The sequence below is a fragment of the Tiliqua scincoides genome, chromosome 5, assembly GCF_035046505.1.
Source record: "Tiliqua scincoides isolate rTilSci1 chromosome 5, rTilSci1.hap2, whole genome shotgun sequence".
Lineage (NCBI taxonomy): Eukaryota > Metazoa > Chordata > Lepidosauria > Squamata > Scincidae > Tiliqua > Tiliqua scincoides.
This window is the reverse complement of record NC_089825.1, coordinates 41,722,423-41,748,830: the sequence shown is the minus strand read 5'-3', so window position 1 is coordinate 41,748,830 and position 26,408 is coordinate 41,722,423. Positions and strand designations below refer to the sequence as shown.

The window sequence follows — 26,408 nt, the reverse complement described above, 5'->3', positions numbered from 1 at the left end:
GCCTGAGAAGTGGTCCATGAGGTCTCAGGAATTGGTCCATGAAAAAATCAGGAAAAAAAATAGCCACTGATCATTTTCAGTATCTTGCTAAGAAAGCACTCCCTCATGGACCACCAGAAAGAGCAGAGAATGAACCACCTGCACCTGCAGCTGGCACTTGCAGCATCTTGCCACATGCTTCCCCATGGAGGACCAAATTCAATTGTATTTGTGTGTGTGTGTGGGGGGGGGGGTTGCATGTGGTCCACGAGTATTTCAGTATTTGCCTCAGTGGTCTGTGGACTCCTAAAGGTTGGGAACCACTGACCTAGAGCAACATAAATAGAGCAATTTAAATATACCAGTTGGCCACTTTCTAATCACACAGCTATTACCTTGTTGATCTTCAAGGGAGTTGTTTATGCATTAAAATAACCAAACTCTGCTTTTCAATTTCAAAAGGAATCCCTTCTGTTTATTCCATGAATGATTTTGGACTCATGCTGATTCCCATTTTACTGTAGGCTTAGTAGCTACAGCTAGAATTTTTTTTTAACAGCTAGAATTTAATTTTATTTAGAACAGCAGTGATTTGCTTCTATCCAGAATCTTACAATTAAAGGGAGGCTGAAAGTAATGAATGGCTATACATATCTTTTGCTTTAAACCTGTAAGGGAAACATGAGCAACTATGCTAAAAGAAAAATACTATTGCCTGAATTCATAGAATGTGGATCTGGGAAGAATGACTTGCATGGGTTAAACAATTTGCAAGTGTAGATCAGTCTTACCAGGTACATACATTAGGATGACAGAAGAAGAGAGTAAATCTTACATGCACCATTAGCGAAACAAACAGTAGTCTTGTAGTGGGAGTGCAATCTTGGAATATACTTTTCTGTGGTACATTAGCACTGTATTGTTGGAGTAGCTTCTAACATATGTGGAAGAAGCAATGGGAACACTACTGCCCAGTTTTGTGTCAATATGATGCCAAACACATGTAGGCACATGAACGTCCCCGTGAGCATCAGAGAACTCGTGTATCCTTCTGTTAATCTCACGTAGAGCTGCTGATATTCTTCCCAAAGTGAAATTCAGAGTGAATTCCTTTGTAAATTTCAAGGACACTGAAAGAGCTTTGATAAAATCAGTAATATTTCTCCATGGTGCTGATGAGTTCTGCTGGGCCTGAGTCAAAACAACTCAATATTGGTGGAATCATTTTGGTGATTGGAATGGAAAGACAGGCAATCTTTACCATGCTTTGGGGCAGCTGGTGGCTGTCGTCAAATAGTGTCATCTTAAAGCCAATCAGAATGGGACCATGTTTCCCAAACTCACTTGCCTGCTGCTCTGCTGACTGGGAAAAAATTGGTGACTGCTGGCCACCAAGATGCTGGGGGCACCTTAGTGGCAGCCAGGGCCATGAAATGGAGAGAAGGCAAAAAATGAGGTGAGACAGAGGAGAAGTTTGGGAAATCTTTTGTCACCTAGTATTATACATTCCCCCATTTTCAACCATTCGGTCTAATTATTTAAAGTGGTGGTTCCCAACCTAGAGGTTGCAACCCCCCAGGGGACCAGAAACAAGCCGCTACGCCTTTAAGGGGGGTGGTGATGTGGGGTGATAAGCGGACAGCAGTGACAGCACCTCTGGGATCATGCTGCCACTGCAAAAAAGGTTTTCTTTAAAAGCATACCTGGGGGTCATTATGGCCCTCCAAGGGGTGTGGGAGCCTGCAGCCCCCTCTGTGGGCCTCCCTGTGCCTTTCTAAAATGATTGCAACCCAGTTTCACAATGAAAACTTGGAAGCTGGTCACAATCATGTCAAAGAGCTGTTCTGAGGGCTCCCAACACCCTCCATAGGGCCATAGCAACCCCCAGGCATGTTTTTAAAAAATCCTTTTTTTGTGGTAGTGGCATGATCCTGGAGGTGCCATCGCCATTGTTGCCCAACCCCCACAAACACAGTGGTTCCAACCTTCGTATAAAGGTTGGGAACCACTGATTTAAAAGAACTTTCACTTTAAACCCAAATTGTCTCAAGGTTAGATTGTGCCTCAAGTGATCCAGACCTAATTTAGGTTTTCCTTGCCAGGTAACACATTTCAAGTGGGAGTTCAAAAAGTGTCTCGCTAGCACAGTTTCTTGGGAGGGGTGCCAAACATTCCTAATATCAGGATTCCCTGGATGAGGGTGCTCTGAATCAACTGTTACTCAGAAAATCTTTCTGGACACGCAATGGTACAAGTCCTTAGCACACTAGAATCTCCTTTAAGGACTTTGCCAAGGAAAGCAACAGAAAAGAGGCCGGCTATCGTAACATGAACATAAATTCTACTAATCTCAGGAGCATTTACATGTAACCTACGCCGTATGCCAAGATCCCAGCCTGCCTCAATGCTGTTCTCTCCTTGACTTGAGATATACTTTAATCCACTTGCAGTGAAAACATTATACTGGCTGAGTGTTTGCTTTGTATATGTTGACCTTCTGCACCGCATTATTGAATAGGAACTTCACAGCAGGAAGGCATGACCCATAAAATTGCAAGCGATTAGTAGTACCCATTAGAGGAATTCTAAGAGCAAGGAAACACGCTGTAAAAGTAACAGCGCAAAAGACGCTTTGTACACACAACACCTACATTATTAATTTTTAATTTGTTCTTTTCTCTTCTTTGCAGGTGTCCAGAGATGTGATAAAGGACAGCTCGACTCCGTCTGCGTGCCGAATCAAAATGGGAGCCTGCTCGTCCTCGTCCTCTGAATTTTTCTGAAGAACAAAGAGGAGACACTATTAAGCAATGCAGATTGTACATTAACCTCTGGAAAGTGAACCACAGATATTTCAGGTATCACCACTCTGGCACTCCCACCCAAAGCTCCTGCGTGCATTAAGCAAGGCTGTGCATACAGAAGTGTCTTCAAAATGTAGTTATCAGGCTGATCAGTTGTTAGTAGAAATGGACAAGGAACCCTCCCACTCGCTGATTAGTGCTTTTTGAAACAAGCTTTGGATTAGACCAGGGGTGCCCAAACCCCGGCCCGGGGGCCACTTGCGGCCCTTGAGGCCTCTCAATGTGGCCCTTAGGGAGCCCCCAGTCTCCAATGAGCCTCTGGCCCTCCTGAGATTTGTTGGAGCCCACACTGGCCCGATGCAACTGCTCTCAGCATGACGGCCAACTGTTCGACCTTTCACATGAGCTGTGGAATGAGGGCTCCCTCCATTGCTTGCCGTTTCACATCTGTGATGCAGCAGTGGCAGCAAAGGAAAGGCCAGCCTTGCTTTGTGCAAGGCCTTTTATAGGCCTTGAGCTATTGCAAGACCTTCATTCATTCATATAAGTTCATCTTTAATAAATTCATTTATGTAAACTTATGTAAATTTATTCAAATTTTAAATGTAAATTAATTCTTTTTTCCCCCCGGCCCCCGACACAGTGTCAGAGAGACGATGTGGCCCTCCTGCCAAAAACTTTGGACACCCCTGGATTAGACCATTACAATATAGTTTCAGAGATGATAAAATGTAGGGCAGGCACCAGTCTATAAAGCAATGTTTCTCAAACTGTGGGTCGGGACCCATTAGGTGGGTCGTGAGCCAATTTCAAGTGGGTCCCCATTCATTTCAATGTATATTTTATTTTTAATGTATTAGACTTGATGCTCCCATGGTATTGACTGCATTTGGGGAAATGCAACAGATCTGTACTTTTAACAGGCCACTATGTCAGAGGTTCTTAAACTGGGGCATCGTGATGCCCCAACCAGAGAGCTCTGGCCTCTTCTCCCTTTGTTTCCGCACTGTCCAATGAACACTCGAGACACAGATATGGAAGAAAGGGCCACTTTATTGTACATTAAACAAGAGGAGCAAAGGCTGAGACCTGCAGTATCTGAGGCAGCAAAAGCCCCTTGTGGTGCGGGGAGGGACCTCTGGGAGGTACCAGAAACCTCTGCCCCCAGGCGGGCATGCACCCGACTCTGAGTCACGCCCCGCTGCTGGGACAGCGCGTCTCGTCCATGTCTATCCCTTAAGGGGAAGGCAGCTGGACCGCAGACTGTGCCACCTCGAGCCGCTGAGCCTCTGAGGTGGGCCCTGCGATCCCGGCCAGGGCCCCGTCTAAGTCCTCGTGCCGCCAAGCCCCTGAGGACTGAAATAGGGTTCTGCCCTGCCTATGCCGCCTGAAGGTGCATGCCAGAGTCCCATTCACGCCTCCAAACCCGCACCACCTGCCACAAGGAGGGGTCAGCCTAGTGCTTGACCCCCCCGCTCCCAAACAGGGGCAGAAGCGACTTAAGGCCGCCCTGCAGGTCCTTAAGAAAGACGTCTGCGCCTCCCTCTGACAAATGAACACCGTCGCCCCTATACATGTCAGGCAGTGAGAACACAATCGCAGGATGCAGGACCACCCTGCCACCAGCGCAAGACACCAAATTGCCAATGCTCCTGGTAACTTTCTTGCGCATCCTCTCAACCTTAGCGCAGAAGAAAGCCCCCCTCCACACACGACGCTGCAAGAAATCAGACCAAACCAAAGTGGTCTCCGGTAGCCAACCCATAATGGTGGTGATGTCCTGATGAACTCTGTTCATCAGAGCCAGACCAGACATCCTGCAAAGGTCATTTTCGCCCAGGTGGAGCACCAAAATGTCCAGTGGGGGGGTTCACATTCAAGAACTCCATCAACGCGGGCAGCAGCTGGCCCCAGCTCATGCCCCTCTTGGCTAACCACACCACCTGCACTGCCGGGCTGAGGCCCAGATTCGCTCCGAGGGGAGTAGCAGCCGCCCTCTTTCGGGCCCAAAAGATAATGGGGTGGCCGCAGATTAACACGCATATGGGGCTATCCTTGCGTCCTGCAAGATGAAAACAGAGATGTTATTGCAAGGTATCGACTTCACGCTGCTCCCCCCACAGATGGGGTATGCCCGGACGCTACACGCGTCACTTGCACACGTAGCGCCTGTAGGTTGACGAACGCCAACGACCGATCTTTTGTATGTCTTCCCCTGACAGCCCTAACGCAGCTGCTGCTGAGGCTGCGCCAATGCGGAGGGAGTGTAGGCCAAACTCTCTAGGCTGCAACCCTAAAGCCCCCAGTGCTCGTGAGAAAATTGCTCGAAACTGGAACAGTGTGAGGGGAGAACCATCCTCATGCTGGAAGAGAGCCCCTGAGCGCTCCCCCGAGAGAGCCATGTACTCCCTTAACGCCGTCACTGGGCACAATGGCATTCCTACCACCTCCTTAAGGGTTACCGAGCAACCGATGCCCCTTTGGTCTGTCTTAGACATCTGAGGTTAATTAAGACTCCTCCGGGCACCCAGGTTAGGTCCGCCCTCCGGAGGGCCCACACAGCTTGATCGGTCTTGTTTTTTGCAAGGAACTCGCTGGGACAAAACACGCCAAAGAAAGCTGTAAGCAATGTGGCCCTGAAAAGCTGAACCTCACATGGCGATGAACAAAGGGTTGAGAAGGTCCCCGCGATACCCCCAAGCAATTCTGGCGTGATGGGGTGCCTTTGGTCCCGGACAGGGGGTGTTTTCCTAGCGAAGCCCTCTAACATCCTCTGTACTCTGAAGTCCTGAGTGAAATCGGGCTAGCCCCCTGCTTTTGAAACAAAAGCTATGGCAGACATGAAGCCCGGGAGGGAGCTAACCACCCTTCTGGACCGCTGCAGGTGGAGAAGGAAAAGCAGCAAGTGCTCAACCGGCGCCGGCCACTGGATGGGCAACCCGGCCGCCCATCCAAATTCAGCAAACTCCGTTACCTTCCGTGAGTAGCCCCTCTGCGTGCTGGGCGCCAGTGAGGCGCATATGACCTCGTTTACTTCTGTAAGCCAAGGTCCCAGAGCCAAGGAGGCATGTGGTCTGGGGATGGCGCTGCCCCAGGGGCGAGTTCCTGAAATCGGTCCTCCTGAAATCGAGACAAAGCATCCGCGATGTAATTCTCAACCCCTGGAACGTGCTGAGCTACAAAAGAGCGTTGATGCGCAGGCATTGCAGAACGAACTGCCGCACAAGCCTCATGACCCTGGGGGATTTAGAAGACATCGAGTTCACTACTGCCACCACTGCCTGGTTATCGCACCAGAATCGCACTGAGGCGTTCTGGAACTCACCAGCCCAGATGTGCACTGCCACCACTATCAGGAAAAGTTCCAGGAAAGTAAGGTCGGCCGTGATGCCGCCCTGCGCCCAGCTCTGCGGCCATGGTGCGGCGCACCATCGTCCACGGAAAAAGATGCCAAAACCAAAACCTCCCGCTGCGTCTGAGTGCACCTGCAAGTCAGCCTTGAGCAGCTGCTCAGAACGCCAGAATGAAACCCCGTTAAATTCCTCCAGGAAATGAAGCCAGACCACCATGTCTTCCCGCATGGCCTCTGTGACCCGGACCCTGTGATGTGGCGAGCGCAACCCCGCCATGGCCTCGCACAATCTACGCAGGAAAGCCCTCCCTGGTGCGACCACCCTGCAAGCAAAATTCAGGTGCCCTACCAGCGCCTGCAATTCCCGCAGCGTAATCTTCTTTGCCTGTATCACAGCCTGCAATTGGGATACTAGCGCTGCCAGCTTGCCACTCGGTAGCCTGCTTGCCACCGCCACTGAGTCAAGCTCGATGCCCAAAAAGGTCATGCGGGGAGAGGGGCCCTCTGTCTTGTCCTGAGCCAGCGGTACCCCTAAATCGCGTGCCAGTGCCTCAAAAGTGCGGTACCAGGTAGCCAATGCATAAGGGTGCTGCTGTCCTCACGGGCTCTGCTCATCAGAGCCAGACCAGACCTCCTGCAAAGGTCATTCTCACCCAGGTGGAGCACCCAAAACGTCCAGTGGGTGGTTCACATTCAGTAACTTCATCAACGTGGGCAGCAGCTGGCCCCATCTCATCCCCTTCTTGGCTAACCAAGCTACCTGCACTGCCGGGCTGAGGCCCAAGTGCGATCTGAGGGGGGTTGCAGCTGCCCTCTTGCGGGCCCAAAAAGACCATGGAGTGGCCGCAGATTCATACGCATACAGGGCTACCACAGTGTCCTGCAAAATGGAAGCAGAGATGTTAATGCAAGGTATCCCTGCTGCTGCTGCCGCAGCTTAACACACACCCTGGGCCACCACAGCGTCCTGCAAGATGAAAGCAGAGAGGTTATAGCAAGGCATCCCCTCCAACGCTGCTCCCCCACAGATCGGGGAATGCCCGGAACACCAGAGTCACTGAAGTGAACCGTGCAACACTGGTCGAAAGAACATTACCCCTTTCCCGGGTGGGGGCAGAGCACCCATTAAACGGTTGCTAATAGAACACCCCCTCTCAAAGAAGAAGGGGCCACAAATCCGTAAGGGAGGTTGTAACCAAACTTTGCCCCTCCCCCAGGAGCTGGGACAGTGCACCCATTAAGTGGGCTGGTAAGGAAACATCACCGCTCTCTAAGGAGAAACGGCTACACGGGTTGTTAACAGAAACCTCCCCTCTTCCAAAGGCCTAGTGGCATTATGCCCACTAAGTGGGTCTGCACCAGAAACACCCCTCTTCTTTGAAAGGAGTAGGGGCAGTACTCCTGGTAAGCACATTGTTGACAGAACACCACCACCCCCACTGAAGTCGGGTAAGCACACCCATTAGGCAGCCTGGTAACAGATCATCAACAGATCATCCTCCCCTAAGGAGAAAGGGTAGCATGCCTGTTAAGCAGGTTGGTAATAGAATGCCACTTAAAGGTGTAGGGGGCGGCACACATATCTCCTCTCTCAAGGAGCAGGGACGGCATGCCCACCAAGCGAGTTACTAAATGCCCTGCTGATGCCCAGGGAAAACATAATATTAAATGATATACTCTCATATTAAATGCCCCATCCACTCTGTCCCATTCCTTGGGTGCTGAAGCCTGGCCAGGCAGCTTTCAAAGCGGCTCCCACATAGATGGAGATGCTGTAAGCAATCCGAGATGGCCAGGGGCTTCCCATATGCCTCTAAATATCCTCCAAAACTGATGAAGTATTAACAAGGAGGAGGTCAGGTGCCTGGGAGGAGATTGTTGCGGGTGGTTGGGCTGGTGTATCTGTACTGGCTTGCACTCATTGGAGCTCATTTTATGCCCGTATACTCATCACTAAGTCCCATTAAAGTCAATGGAAACACTCCCAGGAAAGTGTGGACAGGATTGTAGCCTTAAGTCCAGCTATGTCTACCCGGATACAAGACCCCTTATACTCCTGGGACTTATTCCTTGGAAGTTGGAGCCAGGATCTGAGCCCTATGCTCCAAGCCTCTGCATGCCCCAACAGAAGCAAGCCCCATTATCCCCTAGGGGCTTACTCCCCATAAAGTGGGCGAGGACTGCAACCCTATGACCGAGTCTCTGTGTGCCTGTTCAGAATTGTCATGAATATGTAGTTTAGGCTTAGTAGCGTTGCAAAGCCTGGACCACAGTAACCCAGTAACACAGAAGGGGCTTGCAAGGGGCTTGCAGTCCTAGCTGCCAGGATTTACAATTCAATGGAAGGTGATAACCTAGGCAGCCAGAAAGATGCCCATCAAAGATGGAATGCAGCTGTAGATCTCCAGGGGGGGGAGGGAAGAGCTGAGAGGGTGAGCTTCCAGCCCCCACTTCTGGAAGACAGGGTTTTTGTTCTCCAGTGAGAGAGGTGGTGGGTGAACCTCCTGCCCCACCAGGACCATTTGGCCTCTTAGGTAACTGACCTTTTGAGGATCTACAAAAGAAGCTGCCCCAGGTGAGAGTCCGAGATTAATAGTTAGCCAGTTAGCTTTGTTGCTTTATGCTGATGTTTCCTAGAAGTTTTTATGCCTCTAGCATGTGCTGCCTTTGTAACCTTTTTGTAACCCTATGTATTTAATAAAGTAGAAAATCTTTTTACCATGTTGGTTCATTGTCTGTTGGGGACAAAGGTTCAGAATCCTGCCTAGCCATTCAGCAAGCTACCAAAAATCCTCATTGTGGACTAGAAACTTGAGGACTGAGACTTTAAGTAAAGGAAGTGCTCAACTATTGGGCTTACTCTCAGGAAAGTGTGTCTAGGCTTGCAGCCAGAGTCAAGGCTCTTCTTGCCTCCTCAGAAGCAAGGCCCATTATAGACTATGGGGCTTATTCTCAAGAAAGCGTGTGTAGGATTACGGCCAGAGTCCAAGGTGTGTAGGGTGCAGAACCTCCATGAGCACCTTGGATCCTGCAGAGCAGAGCTCCGCAGACCCACCTCCTTCCCTCCCCCAGCATGCCTCCAGCCTGCCCCCTCCCCGCATCACGTCTCCGTGTCATGCTTCCCCCCAACCTCTCTCCAGCCTCCCCCTCCCTGGAACGCCTCCTCCCCGCCCCTGCCCCTGCTACTAGCCGGCGATGGGCTAGCACATGTGGGAGCCCAGTGGAGAGGCTCGCAAACATGCCTTATGGCACATTTGCGACAGTGATCGTTGGCACGGAGCTGTGCCACCAAGCATAGGATTGGGCTCCTACTTATTTAGATTTGATTTTGTCACATGGAGGGTCTTAAAAAATTTACTGCTTGATGATGTCACTTCCAGCCATGACATCACTTCCAGTGGGTCCCAAATGAAGTGGGTCCTGCTGCTAAAAAGTTTGAGAACCATTGGCCGAGAGCAGGGGTGTCAAACATAAGGCCTGGGGGCCAGATGTGGCCCGCAGATGCTTTTTATCTGGCTCTCAGGCTCTCAGCTGCTGAGCACTGCTGAGGTATAACTGCTGAAAGGGCAGTCCACACAAAAATTGGTCTCTCCCATATCTTGAAATATGATAAAAGATTTGCATGTTTTCTCTTCTGTCATTTGCAGCTAATGAATTCCTAAGTGATAAAATTTTTTTATTTTTGGTTATGACCTGTGTAATGACAATACTTCCTGCCTAATGACATCACTTCCAGCCCTCAGTAGGCATCATGAATGCCATTCGGCCCTCGGTATGAAACAAGTTGGTCTAGAGCAGTGATTTTCAACCTTTTTCATCTCAGGGCACATTGACAAATTGGGGCACTAAAATTGTCAAGGCACTCCATCAGGTTTTTGACAATTGACATGGCACACCATGCTGCCAGTGGGGGCTCACATCCCCCATTGGCCCTAGTAATAAATGACTTCCCCCCCCCCAAATGCCTGTGGGACACCTGTGGACCACTTGCAGCACACCAATGTGCCAGGGCAAAGTGGTTGAAAATGGTTGGTCTAGAGTTTACTAATGGTGCAATCGTTTCCAGCTCTGCACTGGCGGGACAAGTACAGACACTGTTGCAAACATGCTGTAAGGCAGCATGCAGGCTCGGGTTTGTGGTGCCTTCAGAAAGGCCTTCACTTACCTGCCGGTGCCAGTCAAAGGCCTGCACACATCAGAGGAGGTAAACTCTTTTTGCAGGCTGGTGGAGGGGCAGAGGAATGGCAAAACAGAGGCAGGGAGGGAATGTAACAGGGTAGGGGAAGGCAGGGAGGGGGCAGATTGGGCCAGAGAGGTGCAGGGAATGACAATCAACATGTGGAGGGTGTTGATCGGGTTACTGCGATGGCAAATAACAATAATAATAATACAGGTATTTCTATACCGCCTTTCTTGGTCCTCAGATTTCTCCTCGGACTTTATTCAAGGCGGTTTACATAGGCAGACAATTTTTAAATCCCTGTAGGGATTTTTACAATTTGAAAGAAGGTTTCTATCTTTCAAGAAACCACAACATTCAGGTGTTTCTTTCTTGATCTGGCCGCACATTCTGGCCTCCATCCTCCCATGCTCAGAGCAGATGGAATAGCTTGGCTCAGCTTGTCAGCTGCTTCAAGGTTGCACGGTGCTGGTGGCCTCGAACTGGCGACCTTCGGATGTTATCTTCAGGCAAATGGAGGCTCAAACCTCTAGACCAGACCTCCTGCCCAGGTGAGAACCTTTTCCTCACCAGCACAGGTTGATTCACATCACTTCGGAGGGACTTTGTTGTAAATGAGATTTTTCTTCTGTCAGATCATTTGAAACTCCATGCAGGTACTACTCATATCAGTGGAGTTCCTCCAAGCTTTGAAATACCCACTTATAGCAATCAGCCCTTTTTAAGCATGATCAACTCTCATTCTTCTGCAATTCAGGTTGAGTTGTGGTGCCCGTGTCTGAATGTACCATTTCAAGCTACAAGTGGGAACTTCCTTGATTTAATTTTCCTCTGTTAACAAACAAAACCAAAAACAATTTTCCTCTATTAAAAAAAAACAAAAACCACTCGCTGTATGGAGAACTAGATGTCAGGAGAAATAAATGTCAGGTGCATTCACTTGCCCAAACGGGCAATGCCTTGGTTGAATCACTGTGAGCCTTCAGACTGATCTGCTCCATGCTATTTATTGACAAATAAATCAGAAGCACCATTTGGAAGAAGTCTTGCTTAGAGTCATAAAAATCATTACATCTGATTCAATTTTCCATTCTGTCAATAGAAGTAAACATTGCACAATTTAGAAGGGGTGCCTGAGCCTTTTGCCGCTGCCAGTCCCGGTTGCTGGGAGACTGGGCAAAAAGGTAGTACAGGACAATCCGGGCTGCCTTCCACAGAAACTACCCGCCTGCCTCTGTGTTTTCGACCCTTAACAGTGTGGGGTAGATGATGGGAAACGAAGCAAAAAGTGCAAAGGTTGAGCTGAGATGCCACTTCACACCTACATGAGATTAGAGCTTGTCCTCTGCTCTTCTCCCACTGCCTCTCAGAGGACAAACACTGAAGCTTGTCCAGACCTACTAGAACCCCAGCGGGATTAGTGCCTCCTCAATCACTCTTTTTCTGCCCCCATGAGTCTGAAGCTTAGCACCACTTCCCTCCCTTCCCTCTTCCTGATCAAGACTGAAGGTATGTGTGACCTCCAATCTGCCTAGATCTCTTTCTGCCCAATCCTATCCCCCATTCCTGCCACTGGAACTAGCATTCTTTGCAGCAGAATGCACTTTCTGGCCCCTGTAAACGGCAATCCAGAAGCACACAAGCCACAAGCTTCCAGACCGCAGCTGGAGATGATGCCGAGGCCCCACATGCAGAAACGGGATGAGGAAGGAGATGACTTGGTGATGAAAGTGAGTAGGTAGGATGGGTGGAACAGGGAAGGGTGGGAGGCTTGGCAGGTGAGCAGAAGTGACACCCATTGTGGGTGACTTGCACCAGATGCTAACTCCTCCGGTGGCAGTCAACACACCCCCTTTCTCTCCTTGCATCAGCTAAAGAGCTGGCATATGTCCAAGACCCATGGTGACCATGGAGATCCATTGGCTTATCCCTTACCTCTCCCAAGCCTCCCTATCGCCCCCCCCCCATCATAGCATGGAGCGCAGTCCATTTTGGCACAGCTGCATGCTATGGCCAGGAAAACCATGGGATTGGGCTGCTAGAAGATCAGTACACAGCAACTTCCTGTACCTCCCTGTTGTGCCTTCCTTTCCCCAGACCGCCAGCTTCTTCTATTGACAAAAAATGGTCAAGCAATCCTCTGCACCATGATTAGATTCTGATGGATTGAGAATTTGCTACAGGCATTATTTGTGTTATGGACAGGCAAGCGGACTCAGTTGCCTTTTGGTCCATTTGGCAACAGGTGAAGTTTCCAGACACATCTGAAGCGCAACCCCATGCAGAGCACATTGAATCAATGGCTCAGAAGAAGGTCATTTCAGATGCTCATCTGAACACACATTCCCTGCCCTTGAAATAAATGCCTTGAATGGTAGTGAAAGTGCATTGAAATGACTTTCACCACACTTTAGAATGCATTGCTGTCTTCCATTAGCTGATTTGTCTCGACTCATGCCACTCCAGCAGCTGATGAAATTGGCACTCCTCTACAAAAGTTCATGCTCTTTCAATACATTCATTTCTGTCACTCTTAAATGTGCAACTGGACTCTTGTAAGAACATTATTTAATTTTTTAAGAAACCAACACACTTCATGTAGTTGTAAGATTAATAGTGTTACCAGTAATGAGAAAAAGGAATTTGGGGAGTCTCAAACAAAGCTGTCGGTCAAGCAAGTCTAATTAAAATCAATGCCAAGTATACAGGGGAGACGAAGAAAACCCAATTAGCTCAGCCGGAAATTAACACTAGATAAGAAGTGTATCTTGACACCTGCACAAAAGACAACAGAAAGACTTGAGACCTAAATGATTGAGGCAAAGGCTTAAATAATTGGAGCAAATCCATTAGTGATGCAGCACCGAGAGCCAGCCACCTCACTCTAAATTAGGATGGGAGCATTTCAGTTACCCTGCCTTGCCGAACATGTCACGTACCACAATATACTGAGTTTTCCGTCTCATTTTTTTTTGTCCTAGGTATGGACACCCTAACCTTCAATGTTTTATACATCACCACTAAATATGTATAGAATCTTTACATGTTTATCTTTTCTCCAGTCTAAGCATACCAAGTTTACCCACTCCTCATAGGACTTGGTTCTTGGATTTTCAAAGTGAGCTTTGATAGTCATCTTCAAATAGCTGACAAACAGCCCAATCCTATCTTGTGCTTGAATAAGCAGGCCAGTGGGCCTGTGCTGTATCCAGCACAAGTTTTGGGCGGTTCATGGGTTGACCTGAGTCAAGGGGAAACTTTTTCCCTTACCCCAGGGAGAGCCGCAGCAACCCTAATGGATCTGAACCACCTGATGAGATGGTGCGAATCCAAGCAGCCTGGGACTATCCTGGGCCACCCAGGAATGGGCTAGGGTCTGGCATAAGTGCTGGATTCTGGCACTAACTCCCACTCCCCGCCTACCTGCCCCCAGGAATGTACGTCACCCACCCTTCCCCACTCCAAAACACCTCCCTCATACCTCCTTGCCACCCTCCCCATGCCTCCCCAGACTTCCGTGCTGGCCGAGCTTGGCTGGCGCAAACTCACCCTGCCCAGGGCCCATGTTGGTGCAGGGAGGCCAGCGCATGTCCGTGCACCAGCCTATCTCCCCTTATGTCAGTGCAAAAGTGCTTTAGGGCAGTTTCGCGACAATGATGGGCCGGTGCAAGGGACTTGAGCCTGACCCATCTGCAACTCAGAATTGCAATCAAATTGTCTCAAAAAAGGAACTTATTGCCCAAACCTATTTAAGCCTCTTCCCCAACCTGGCAACGCAGCCACACCAAGGACAACACTGTAACCTGCTTGGGGGGGGGGGAGCAGTGACAGAGGTCTCTTCCAGGCAAATGAATATTTGCTCCTTTATCTGAAGGTATGTTTCCATCACCCCAATGTGTCACCTTTGATTTGCGCCAGCTACTTTGCTGGTGTAGGTCCAAGATGAATAAGGGAAAGGGAATGGGAGAAAAACAGGATGAGGATACCGGTGCAATTTGTTGCCATTTATAGCCTATGCTGCCTCCAGACATCAGCTGCTATTTCTGTTTGCAGTGGTGCTCCCAAAATGACCACCAGTGGTATGCTACACGTGCCACCCAAAGTCATTTTATAACAGCCAAAGAGTGTCCCGTTGTCATAAAGGGCTGTGTAGCCCTAGTTAGGATCAGGTTGTTACTCTTTGTGATTTCTGAGGGTAGTGGTAGCCTAGTGGGTTGAAACTTCAGGGAAATAGATTTAGGCTACATTTGAGGATGCATTTCCCGACTATAAGAGCGGTTCAGCACGGGAACCGTCTGCACCATGTAAGTGCAGGCTCACCTCATTGGACATTTTCATCAGAGACTAGACAGCCACTTGTCAGCGTACAGTGAACATGTGCCCATCTGATGGGGTGTTTTCAACAATTTACCATGCTTCCTCTATGTCAGATCACACAGTGTTTTTAAAACTCCTCTTTTTAGAAGTGGTTCTCCAGACAACATCAGCATCTGGTAGGCTGAGAAAAAAATCCAGCCAGCTCCCTTACTGCACACAAACACAAACATAGGGAACTAATTGAGTGAGTCTTTGGATTCTGGCTTCAGTTTCAGATATCATTATGAGAATCCTAAACAGTCTACATCCCCATTTTGCTAGTAGCACAGGCCATTAAGTATGTAGGTTTGCATTTTCAAGAAAGGTCTGTATTTCATTTTTTCCGCCAGCACCTAGCTGATATTTAGCAGTGCTTTATTAACACTTATTTACCTAATCAAATATTTATATCTACTTGCTTCTATGTCCAAAGTGTCCTACAGCCAGAATAGGAAGGCCAAGACATCAAACGCTGTAGTGTATGCAATCAAAACTTTTACAACCATCAGAAGCAATTTCATCCAGCATAATGGGTTGCATCAAAAACTTTGGTGTAGCAACCCCCCTCCCATTGCCAGAAACATCTGCTTGTGGAAAAAGAACTGCATTCATGTAAGAACCCTTTCCACCTACGGAAAGTCTCCTTCCATAAGGGCAGTTCTTGTCCTATTCATGGGTCGAGCATCTAACAATGAAGTGCCACACTGCCATAGATTCGGAGTCAACCCTTGACCATGAAAAAGCAGCACAAATTTAACAGCAAGTCTATACTCTTCCTCAGTTACTCACAAACAGCAAAAAGACTTTATGCATCTTCTGAAAGGCCAGTAGGAGGGTGCATAAGCTTCTTCTTACAAGCTGCTTTGACATCTGTTACCACCACAGAAAAGTCCCTGTCTCCCAGATTTGTCTGGAAACTTTTCACTTCCTTGGCAGATGGATTATTGAACAATATATAGTGTACTGGCTATTTTTATACTGATACCTGCCTCTCTTGATGGAAGAGGCTTCAAATCGGTTTATCCACAGAGCCATGCATCTATTTATATATTGTGATTCTTCATGGGAGATTTTTTCCTATTTAGACTGCTCACAGCATAGATGTGAAGAGAAAAAAAATGACCTTTCTTATAAATGCTACATAGACTGTTAAGCAATTTAGCCTGATAAAAGACTGTTCACACTTGGTATGAATAATTCATGCAATCATTAAGGAATTAGGACCTAATAGTATGGAAAATCCATCTCAACATTTCCAGCGCTTTCTGAGTTTGTTCTTTCCCTATTCTCTCAGGGCATCGAGTAGACTAATGAGATAGTTTAACTGGAGTTGTGCTTGAAAATTATACAGTTCCTTCAGTTACAATCCCCTTCTTCCTAGGGCAGTGTTTCTCAAACTGTGGATCAGGACCCACTAGGTGGGTTGTGAGCCAACTTCAGGTGGGTCCCCATTCATTTCAATATTTTATTTTTAATATATTTGATTTGATGCTACCATGGTATGTTACCATTGATGCTACCATGGGGAAATGTTACAGATCTGTACTTTTAACAGGTTACTCTGTATATGCTTTTAACAATGATAGTAAATGGGACTTACTCCTGGGTAAGTGTGGGTAGGATTGCAGCCTTGGATTGTTAAAAATGTTCCTGCCTGATGATGTCACTTCTGGTCATGACATCACATCCAGTGGGTCCTGACAGATTCTCATTATAAAAGTGGGTTCTGGTGCTAATTGTGTAAGAACCACTATCCTAGGGAATTTGCCCTTGTGCAGGGTTCCTAACAAATTTTCCCGTCCCCCTTGGGAAAAGGAGGGGCAGGAGGCAATTTGGAGGGAAACACTGCAGGGATAACACATGCATTTAAAGTAATATGCATTTTGATTCCTTCCCCTCCCCCCCCCCCCATTCAGTGCTGGAAAGCACTGAGCACCTACAACCCTGGTAACCATAGTTAATTGTCAGGACCAAAACCATAGAATCATTTTACTGAAAAAGAGAAATATCTTCATGTAACCTGCAGTTTGTCGCATAGTTTTTATACACGGTAGCAAGATTCTTCCCCTGTTTATACCAGTGTGACTCTGAAGGATTTCCTTTGAGTCAAGTGAATTTTCTCTGCATATAACACTACCAAACTATAGCAGAATCTGTCTCTTGAGGCACCGTTGATTTGGCACTGTGCATATTTCTCAGTTTACATAGTGACCTTTCTTATCTGAGAAAGTATTTATACCCTGCAGTGAAACTTTAGTCCCTGGGAGATGATGGAGACTTTTATTTGGATGTATGCATATCCATAATTCAAGAGCAAAAGCCAGCCGTTTAATAAAAGACACTTGTTCACAGCTTTTCTAAGAAATCTCACTTCTCAGAAGTGTCATTCCTTACTTCTCAACAGGCTGAAGCAATGCAGCTGAGTGTGGGCAGGGAATGGTAACAGGTTTATTTATAACTAACTTTCCTTCCATCCTAGAACTCAAAGTGGTATACCTGAGATTACCAGGTGGTCACTGACAGAGAAAACATGCTTTTGTTTTGATTATACAGGCCTACAAAATTGAGGGTCAGAAAAGTTTTTCCCAAACTTTATGGTGGTTTGATATGAATTTGGGATGCTGATTCCAAAAATGGCATCCCTGCCAAGTCATGGTGTAGGCTTCCTCAAGAGGAAGCTGCTTGAACCGTTCAATAAAGAGTCTATGCCGTGTCTCCAAAACTAGATGTGATAGGGCAAAACGGATGCCATTTTTGGAATCGGCACCCCAAATATACCCAGGAATTGGTGTAACGTTTAAGGAAGCAAAATGTGTGTTGGCCTGTGTTATTGTTGTTTAGTTTATAGTTGCCTTAAAGTTAAGACCCTTTTCTGTGTCAAACAGCCTGCATCTCAGAATCTATCTTGGATAAAATATTCACCATTCCCTTTAGGAGAGAGACAGGGACATGTCCCTTTAGGTGACAGGGCATGTACACCAGTGTCCCTGAATTATTGCTGTGAGAACTTGAAAGGTTTATCATAACCCTCCCCTCCTTAAGAATGTGGAAGTATGCTAAAGGCTCTTATCTAAGAAGGCTGTTACACTAGCATAGCTAAGGGGGCTGGGTGGATACAGGGCCCCAGGTTATCACACCTGAGGGGGTGTCAAGAGCCCTCCTGGAGGTGACTGAAAGTGCCTTCCGGTCACATGTGGGAGGTCTGAAGCTCAGGGCCACACATGGAATCCCTGAGCCACAGAAGGCCCCTGAAAGGCACATGTGGTTTTTGCAGAAAACTGGAAGTGTCATTTGGAAGCCTCCAGAAGGTCTTCTGAGGACAGAGATATGGGGGTGCCAAAAATTTATGTGCCCCTGCATGCCCTAAATACACAACTGTGGTTAGATTCCTCAATAGTTTTCGTTTCTCTTAGAAGTGCTTTGCAGACGTGACCCTGACTGCAGTTGGAGCCATGTAAAATGTTTGCTCTTTTATGATGATTGATTAACAAGCATGCTTTTCTGTTTGATATATCTTTGGTCCTTTGTGCTATAAAAAGTGTTTGAATCCTAGAATCATGGTCAGATGCATAAGACTTTCATCACAGCACTGTTTTAATCACAATGCATCCTCTAGCACTCCTCCAGCTGCTAGGAGTCTAGAGTTCTTACTGTCTGCTTTCTTTTCCAAAAAGCTTCCTCTACTGTCCACTTTCTGTTAGTGTTACTTTGCAAACAAAGCATTTGCAAAGAGAGGTGTGTTGTGAGCACGATGAGAGGGGAATTTGAGAACCATAGATAACTGAAACCACAGAAACAGAGTTCACAGATAAGGAGAGGCTACTCTATACCAAAATATATATTGTTGGCATCCTTCAGTCTCGGAAGACTATGGTATTGCGCTCTGAATGGTGGTTCTGGAACAGAGTGTCCTCTCCAGTGCGCAAAGCCTGGGTAATGTAGATATGGAGGATAAACTGTTACCCATGCAGCAAATCCCCCCTGTCCACGTCGCTGAAATGATCCAGTGGAAAGGCAGAAGCTAATACGGTTGGTTCCAGCGGCGTTGCAGGAGTTGTCAGAGCGTGACTGTATACAGCTGCGAACTGCCTCAGGGACTCCGCCTCCAGATTTTGCCTTGGGGTTGTCTCCTGAAGCCTTTTCCATAACTGGATGTAGCCACAAGGCAGTGGAGGTTTGGGATCAGTTTTCCTTCTCTCAGATGAGCTGCCTTCCCAGGCTGACGAGTCCCATCTACCCGGTGGCTGTTTAGTTGCCTCTTACGACAAGTACAGCCAAACTGAGGGCCTATTCTTGTCCCCAGCCCCCAGGGGATTTGACCCACTTAGACCCACAAATATCAAATTTGACCCACTTAGACTCACCCTACAACACCTCTATTGTTGATCTTCTCTTAATTTATCTCTTGAGCACACCACATTAATTCAATGTGCACTGGTGGTGTCATTAAGAAACATGAGGACTGGGAAGACTGGGAGTGAAGACAACTACAAGAGACGGGACAAGCATTATAAGCAACAAGTACTACCAGAGAAAGGTGAGCCCAAAAGAGACGGGCAGTCCTACCTAAGTCCCTATGCAGCCACACCAATGGGGTATGTACTGCTATCACCCCCTTTCTGGCCTTAATCCACCCTTCTCCCCATCCTCTTTCCCAAACCTCCCCCTCGCTGCCCAGTTCCACCCATCGCTGTGCTGACTTACTGACACCAAAGCTCCTTCCCTATCTGCTGGCATGGGGACCCAGCTGCTTGCTGCTTGCCACTTGCAGCAGTGGCCAGGCTGCGCTGAATGGCATGTCAGGCTTTTAGACAGTGGCAAAGGACCTTATGCTGCAAGAATACTAGGTCCAGTAGTGTAAGGCCCTGTTAGGATTGGGCTGTAAGGCTCCTAGGCGATCCATAAAATAATGGTGATGCATCAGAACAAGGGGTTGTTTTCCCGTATTAGTTGTTCTTTGCTATACAGCTCACAAGCAGACATAACTGCACCTTAAATTACGTCAAGGGAAGATGCTGCAAGTATTCATCTATAAGATCAGGAAGTACTTAATACATTTGGTGATTCAACATAGTTTAGTTTAAATGTGAACCCAGTTGGCAACGATGTAACCAATATTAGAATCTTTCCTATGCATTGCTCGGAACTAAAATAGCCTTTACGTTGAAAAACTGCTAGTCTTTCACTGGATTCTTTGAGGAGCAAAACAGTTTCTCTAAAATAGAACATTTCCTGTATGCTGAAAAAAAAAATGCTCTTTTTCGTCAGGTTACCCTATATCAGGCAATGATCAGTGTTTCACAGCAGTATTTTATTAAAGGATATTTTTAAAGACAAGGGGAAGGATGTGTAGATTTTTAAATGCACAGCAGTGAGTTATGGAAAGGTAGCTGTATAAAACCCAATTTACACTGTAATTTAGGGATAATGTGATTTACTTCCTCTTGCTAAAAAAGTAATGAATTTAAATATGTTGTAGAAACTTCTTCTTTAAAAGCAAGTGTTCTGCAAGTGTTAAGCTGTATGGTGAAAACCTAAGTTCATTCTCAACTATGGGAAAGCCCAATCCTATGCTTCTTGGCGCCTGGAAGAACCGTGGTACCAAAATGGTGACTGCTGTATCTGGTGGGTGCTGGGAAGTGCCAGAGGTCTCCTTAGAGGAAGGAAACTTTTAACTCCACAGTGGGCTTCCGCTACATGCTTCCTTGGGTCTGTGCCAGCTAATTTGCTGGTGTAGACCCTAGGAGCTCCATTTCGGGCTTGCAAGCCTGACACAGAGCTCTGGATCCAGTGGAGTCCTTCTCCACTGGTCCCATCCACATCCCAGGTCAGTCCCTCCCCCTGTTCTCCCCTGCCCAATTCCTGCTTTACCCACTTTCCCCTCAACCCTACCCCACCCTGAAAAGGCACTCTGCTGGCCAGCGGTGAGACTTACCGCTGGCTGTGCTGAAGAGTTGCCTTCTCGGAGCTAAGACCTAGTGCCAACACTCTCTCCTCACTCAGTGCCGTAATCATGCTTTACAACACATTTAAAACACTTAGTGCCGGCACTGGGCTCCAGTGCTCGCACTACAGGGCCATAGGATTGGGCCCTAAGTATGCAGTTACCAAAGTTCTCAAAGATTAGGTCCAGAAACAAATTTATGGAAGTTAAAAATCATTATTCCATGAGAAGAGGGAAATGTTTTTAAACCAGTGTGATCTACACTATGTTAAAACATTACCAACAGAGCCCACAACATTATTAATAGAGCCCTAAAAACAATTTTTAGATTTAGGGCCTGATCGTGATGGAGCACATGCTGCATGCAATGGGTTGGGGACCAGATGGCCTGGCAAAGGCAAGTAGAACTTTTTCTTTTATATAAATAAGAAAAAGTTAAACTTTGTTTTACTTATCTCTCCAAAGGCTGCCTGGCTATCAATGGGTCTGCTCGAACTTATGCCAGCTATTTAACTGGTGTAAGTCTGAGGAGAGGCCGGGGGGGGGGGTGTCAAGCCAGGAAAACAGGGGTCTGTCATGCATAGTGACATAAGAACATAAGAACATAAGAACAGTCCCATTGGATCAGGCCATAGTCCAGCTTCCTGTTTCTCACAGCAGCCCACCAAATGCCCCAGGGAGCACACCAGATAACAAGAGACCTGCATCCTGGTGCCCTCCCTTGCATCTGGCATTCTGACATAGCCCATTTCTAAAATCAGGAGGTTGCACATACACATCATGGCTTGTACCCTGTAATGAATTTTTCCTCCAGAAACTTGTCCAATTCCCTTTTAAAGGCATCCAGGTCAGATGCCATCACCACATCCTGCGGCAAGGAGTTCCACAGAACAACCACACGCTGAGTAAAGAAATATTTTCTTTTGTCTGTCCTAACCCGCCCAACACTCAATTTTAGTGGATGTCCCCTGGTTCTGGTATTATGTGAGAGTGTAAAGAGCATCTCCCTATCCACTCTGTCCATCCCCTGCATAATTTTGTATGTCTCAATCATGTCCCCCCTCAGGCGTCTCTTTTCTAGGCTGAAGAGGCCCAAACGCCATAGCCTTTCCTCAAAAGGAAGGTGCCCCAGCCCAGCAATCATCTTAGTTGTTCTCTTTTGCACCTTTTCCATTTCCACTATGTCCTTTTCGAGATGATGCGACCAGAACTGGACACAATACTCCAGGTGTGGCCTTACCATCGATTTGTACAAGGGCATTATAATGTTAGCCGTTTTGTTCTCAATACCTTTTCTAATGATCCCAAGCATAGAATTGGCCTTCTTCACTGCTGTCGCACATTGGGTCGATACTTTCATCGACCTGTCCACCACCACCCCAAGATCTCTCTCCTGATCTGTCACAGACAGCTCAGAACCCATTACCGTATATGTGAAGTTTTGATTTTTTGCCCCAATGTGCATGACTTTGCACTTACTTACTTTGAAACGCATCTGCCATTTTGCTGCCCATTCTGCCAGTCTGGAGAGATCCTTCTGGAGCTCCTCACAATCACTTCTGGTCTTCACCAGAAAAGACCACTTCTGGTCTTCACTTGGAAAAGTTTGGTGTCATCTGCAAACTTTGCCACTTCACTGCTCACCCCCGTCTCCAGGTCATTTATGAAGAGGTTGAAAAGCACCGGTCCCAGGACAGATCCTTGGGGCACACCGCTTTTCACCTCTCTCCACTGTGAAAATTGCCCATTGACACCCACTCTGTTTCCTGGTCTTCAACCAGGTCTCAATCCAGGAGAGGACCTGCCCTCTAATTCCCTAACTATGGAGTTTTTTCAGTAGCCTTTGGTGAGGGACCATGTCGAACGCCTTCTGAAAGTCCAGATACAGTGGTGCCTCGCATAACGAAATTAATCCATTCCGCGAGTTTTTCGTTTTGCGAAGCACGTTTTCCCATAGGAATGCATTGAAATTTAATTAATGCGTTCCTATGGGCAAGAAAAGTCAGAACAAAGTCAAATTTGGTTTACAAAGTGTTTATTAAGTGCTCTTTAAAGGCATACATGCTGTACAGAGGATTTCAAAAACGGAGGGTGCTGAGTAGGGAGCGTGAAGACTGTAATCCTGTGCACACTTTCCTGGGAGTAAGCACAATGGGACTTACTTCTGAGGAGACACGCACAGGATTGTGCTCTAAGCTGGGGATGACAGAGTAGCTGCACTCAATTGCTTGCTTTTGCTGTGATCATGGGGGGAAACATGAAGGAAATGGGGCAGTGAGAGGGTGAATGAGCCATGGGGGGGATGCTGAGTGGATCATAAACTGACATGAAGATCCCCCGCTCCCTAGGGTGAATGTGAGCATAAACTGACATGAAGATCCACCCCTTACTAAACTGACATGAAGATCCCCCGCTCCCTAGGGTGGACGGGATCATAAACTGACATGAAGATCCGCCCCTTACTAGTGTGAATGTGAGCATAAACTGACATGAAGATCCGCCCCTTACTAGTGTGAATGTGAGCATAAACTGACATGAAGATCCACCCCTTACTAGTGTGAATGCGATCATAAACTGGCATGAAGATCCCCTGCTCCCTAGGGTGAATGGGATCATAAACTGGCATGAAGAACCCCCGCTCCCTAGGGTGGACAGGATCATAAACTGACATGAAGATCCTCCCCTTACTAGGGTGAATGTGAGCATAAACTGGCATGAAGATCCCCCCTTAAAACAAACCAAAAAAAAAAAAATTCGTCTTGTGAAGCAGGGGTCATAAAAATTCGTTGTGCAAGTTACCAAACTTCGCGAACCGCTTTCGTTATGCGAGTTTTTCGCTGCGCGGGGCATTCGTTATGCGAGGTACCACTGTATATAATGTCCATGGGTTCTCCCACATCCACATACCTGTTGACCTTTTCAAAGAATTCTAAAAGGTTTGTGAGGCAAGACTTACCCTTACAGTAGCCATACTGATTCTCCCTCAGCAAGCCCTGTTCGTCTATGTGTTTTGAGATTCTATCTTTGATGAGGCATTCCACCATCTTACCCGGTATAGATGTTAGGCTGACCGGCCTATAGTTTCCCAGGTCCCCCCTCTTTCCCTTTTTAAAGATTGGTATGACTTTTGCTATCTTCCAATCCTCCGGCACCGTGGCCATTTTGAGGGACAAGTTGCATATTTTAGTCAAGAGATCAGCAACTTCGTTGTTTAATTCCTTAATAACTCTTGGGTGGATGCCATCCGGGCCAGGTAACTTATTGATCTTTAATTTATCAATGAGGTCTGAAACATCTTCTCTTTCAACCTCTATCTGACTTAATTCCTTGGACAGGAGGGGCCGTTTGGGCAGTGGTATTTGCCCGAGGTCTTCTGCCGTGAACACTGATATCCATGGCACTGCCGTGACACTGATATCCACACCCTCTTGCCCTTGAACTTCCCCTACTGCCACCCTACCTATACCACCCCAGCTTCCACGAGCTGCAGACATGCAAATGGGATCTACTGCTATTTTCTTTGGTGGCCCTGAAGCACAGGACTGTGCTGTAGCATTTGTGATGTTGCAGCAGCACATACAGTGGTAGTTCAATAGATCTACCACCACTGGGTTCATAGGATTGGTCTATAAGAGTAATAGCCAATTATGTTCTCTCTCTCCATATACACTTTGTAGACAATTTTTACCAAGATTGACAATGTTTTAGATTTACTTGTAATGGGAAATATTGGAACAAAAATAATATTCAAGAAACTACATTGACTGTTGGGAGGCGTGCCCCGAAAAGGGGGGTCTCAGGGCATCATCTGGCGGGGTGCTGAGGGTCAGCTGGATGGCCTCATGGGACCCCTGGGTGGGCTGTCCACCTCCCTGGGGTTCCTTGCAGGGGAAGCCTCAGATCAAGCCAGGGGTAGGGGGTTCACGACACCCTTGTCCTCCTCCCTGGAGGCAGGACCTGAGGCCCTTGGTCTTCAGGTAGGGGCTCCAGCTCCAGCCTCCTGCCTTCCCTCTCCAGAACTGCCTGTCATCACAGGCCTCCCTGCTTTTATCCTCCCCAGCCACACCCTCGGCTCCTCCCCTTCCTCCCTCACTAGGCTTAAAGGGGCCCTAACCCTGGCCTGCTTCCCTCCTCTTTGGTGGTTAATGGTGACTCGGCCCTGCTCACTGCTCAGGTCAGGTGAGCCCTGGGGGGACGGTCTCTCCCACCCAGCTGCCCTACGTCTTACCTGGCCAGCTGGAGAGGTGGTGGCGGCTCTATGGCCAGGCAGTTCTGCCCCTGGCCTGCAGCCAGGTAAGGCAGGGGTTGGACAAGGGCTCGACCCCTGACAACTATAAAAGTTGAAATCCTGTCTTTTCCATTAGATTTCTGTGATCAAGCTCTACCAAATTCTCAAGGGAATTTCTAAATCAAATCCACAAATATTTAACTTCTGAATCTTTCAATGAAATCTGACTTGACTAGAACATTTTCTTTTTCTTCTCAACAACATGCAAATTGCTAATCATCCAGATTTGTTAAACTCAGGTTATGACCAACAACTAAATAAAATAATGGTTACCTCCTGCATAATTGGGGCTTCACTGAACATATGAAGCTGCCTTAACCCAAGACAGAGTCCTTATAGGCCATTGTCGTCTACACAGACTGGCAGTGGCTGCCCAGATAAAGATCTTGCCCTGCACTCCTGAAGATGCTAGGGACTGAATCTGAGATCTTCTATGGATCATCTGTCATCGAATGACAGCTCCTTCCCAAGCAGAATTGCTGCTTGAGATTCTGTTACAGCCAATGCAGCAACCACACAATGCGATATAGGTGGCAATCCTATGTGCACTTACCTGGAAGTAAGCCCCATTGAGTATAATGGGACTTACATCTGAGTAGACATGCATGGGATTGTGCTGATAATCTGTATATTAAATAAAAAAACTCAAGTTCAACTGATAAAATATTCCTGCATGTTAAAAAAAATTCAAGAACAGACTTTCAGTAGTGCTATCATACACTATGAAATGTTTTTCCTCCCAGACAACATTTTAGTTGTTTGAATTATAATGAGCAATTTCCTAACATGATGAGTTAATAATCTATTCTTAATCAGGTCAGACTGACTGGTCAATGGTAGAGATCAAATTCTTACCTGCCTTGGGAAGCAAATTTTTTCCCAGCTGCTAGGCAATGTTTTCTAACCCAGTAGTTCTCAAATTGGTGCATCCCACCAGCCTCCATGGCCCTTTAAGGAGTGGGGGTAGGGGAAGGTTATGACATGATCCCCAGGATCGCACTGCTGCTGGAGACCAAGGGGCTTTTTTTCCACTTACGCCTTCCTGGTGTTTGGGATAGTGTCACTGCCTTCCCTCCATCCCTGCAAAGACTTACCAGGGTTCTCAAATACCCTGGGAATTTGAGAACTGCTGTTCTAACCCACATAATCATCTATTGTTTTTACTAATATGGTTACCAATTCCTTTATGAGAATCTTGTAATATTCAGTGGCAGGATATTTGATGCCCTTTAGCACGAATGGATTTTTTTTTTAAGGATCAGATAAATACATGGAAGATAAATTAATCAACAACTACCTGTTGTGATAACTAGGAAAACCAACGTCATGTTCTGAGAAAGTTCCACTAACCACCAGATGCTGGGAACTTAACAACAGATGGACACTGCCATAATACTGTCTGAAATCCCTGTGACATATGGCTACCCGTTTCCAGGGTGCTAATGTTCTCTGTTTTGTCCCGAAAACACGATGAAAAATAGTTCTTCTAGCCCATGTGACCTTAC

At 47.2% G+C, this 26,408-nt stretch overlaps 1 protein-coding gene across 1 annotated transcript in view; it reads right to left on the bottom strand.

The window, feature by feature from the left end:
- Positions 1-26,408, bottom strand: part of KCNH8 (potassium voltage-gated channel subfamily H member 8) — a 225,099-nt gene that overhangs the window by 97,218 nt on the left and 101,473 nt on the right. Inside the window, exon 4 of the mRNA XM_066627249.1 lies at positions 2,631-2,758. Within this exon, the coding sequence (XP_066483346.1) occupies positions 2,631-2,758 (128 nt within the window). The remainder of the gene's footprint in view (positions 1-2,630; positions 2,759-26,408) is intronic.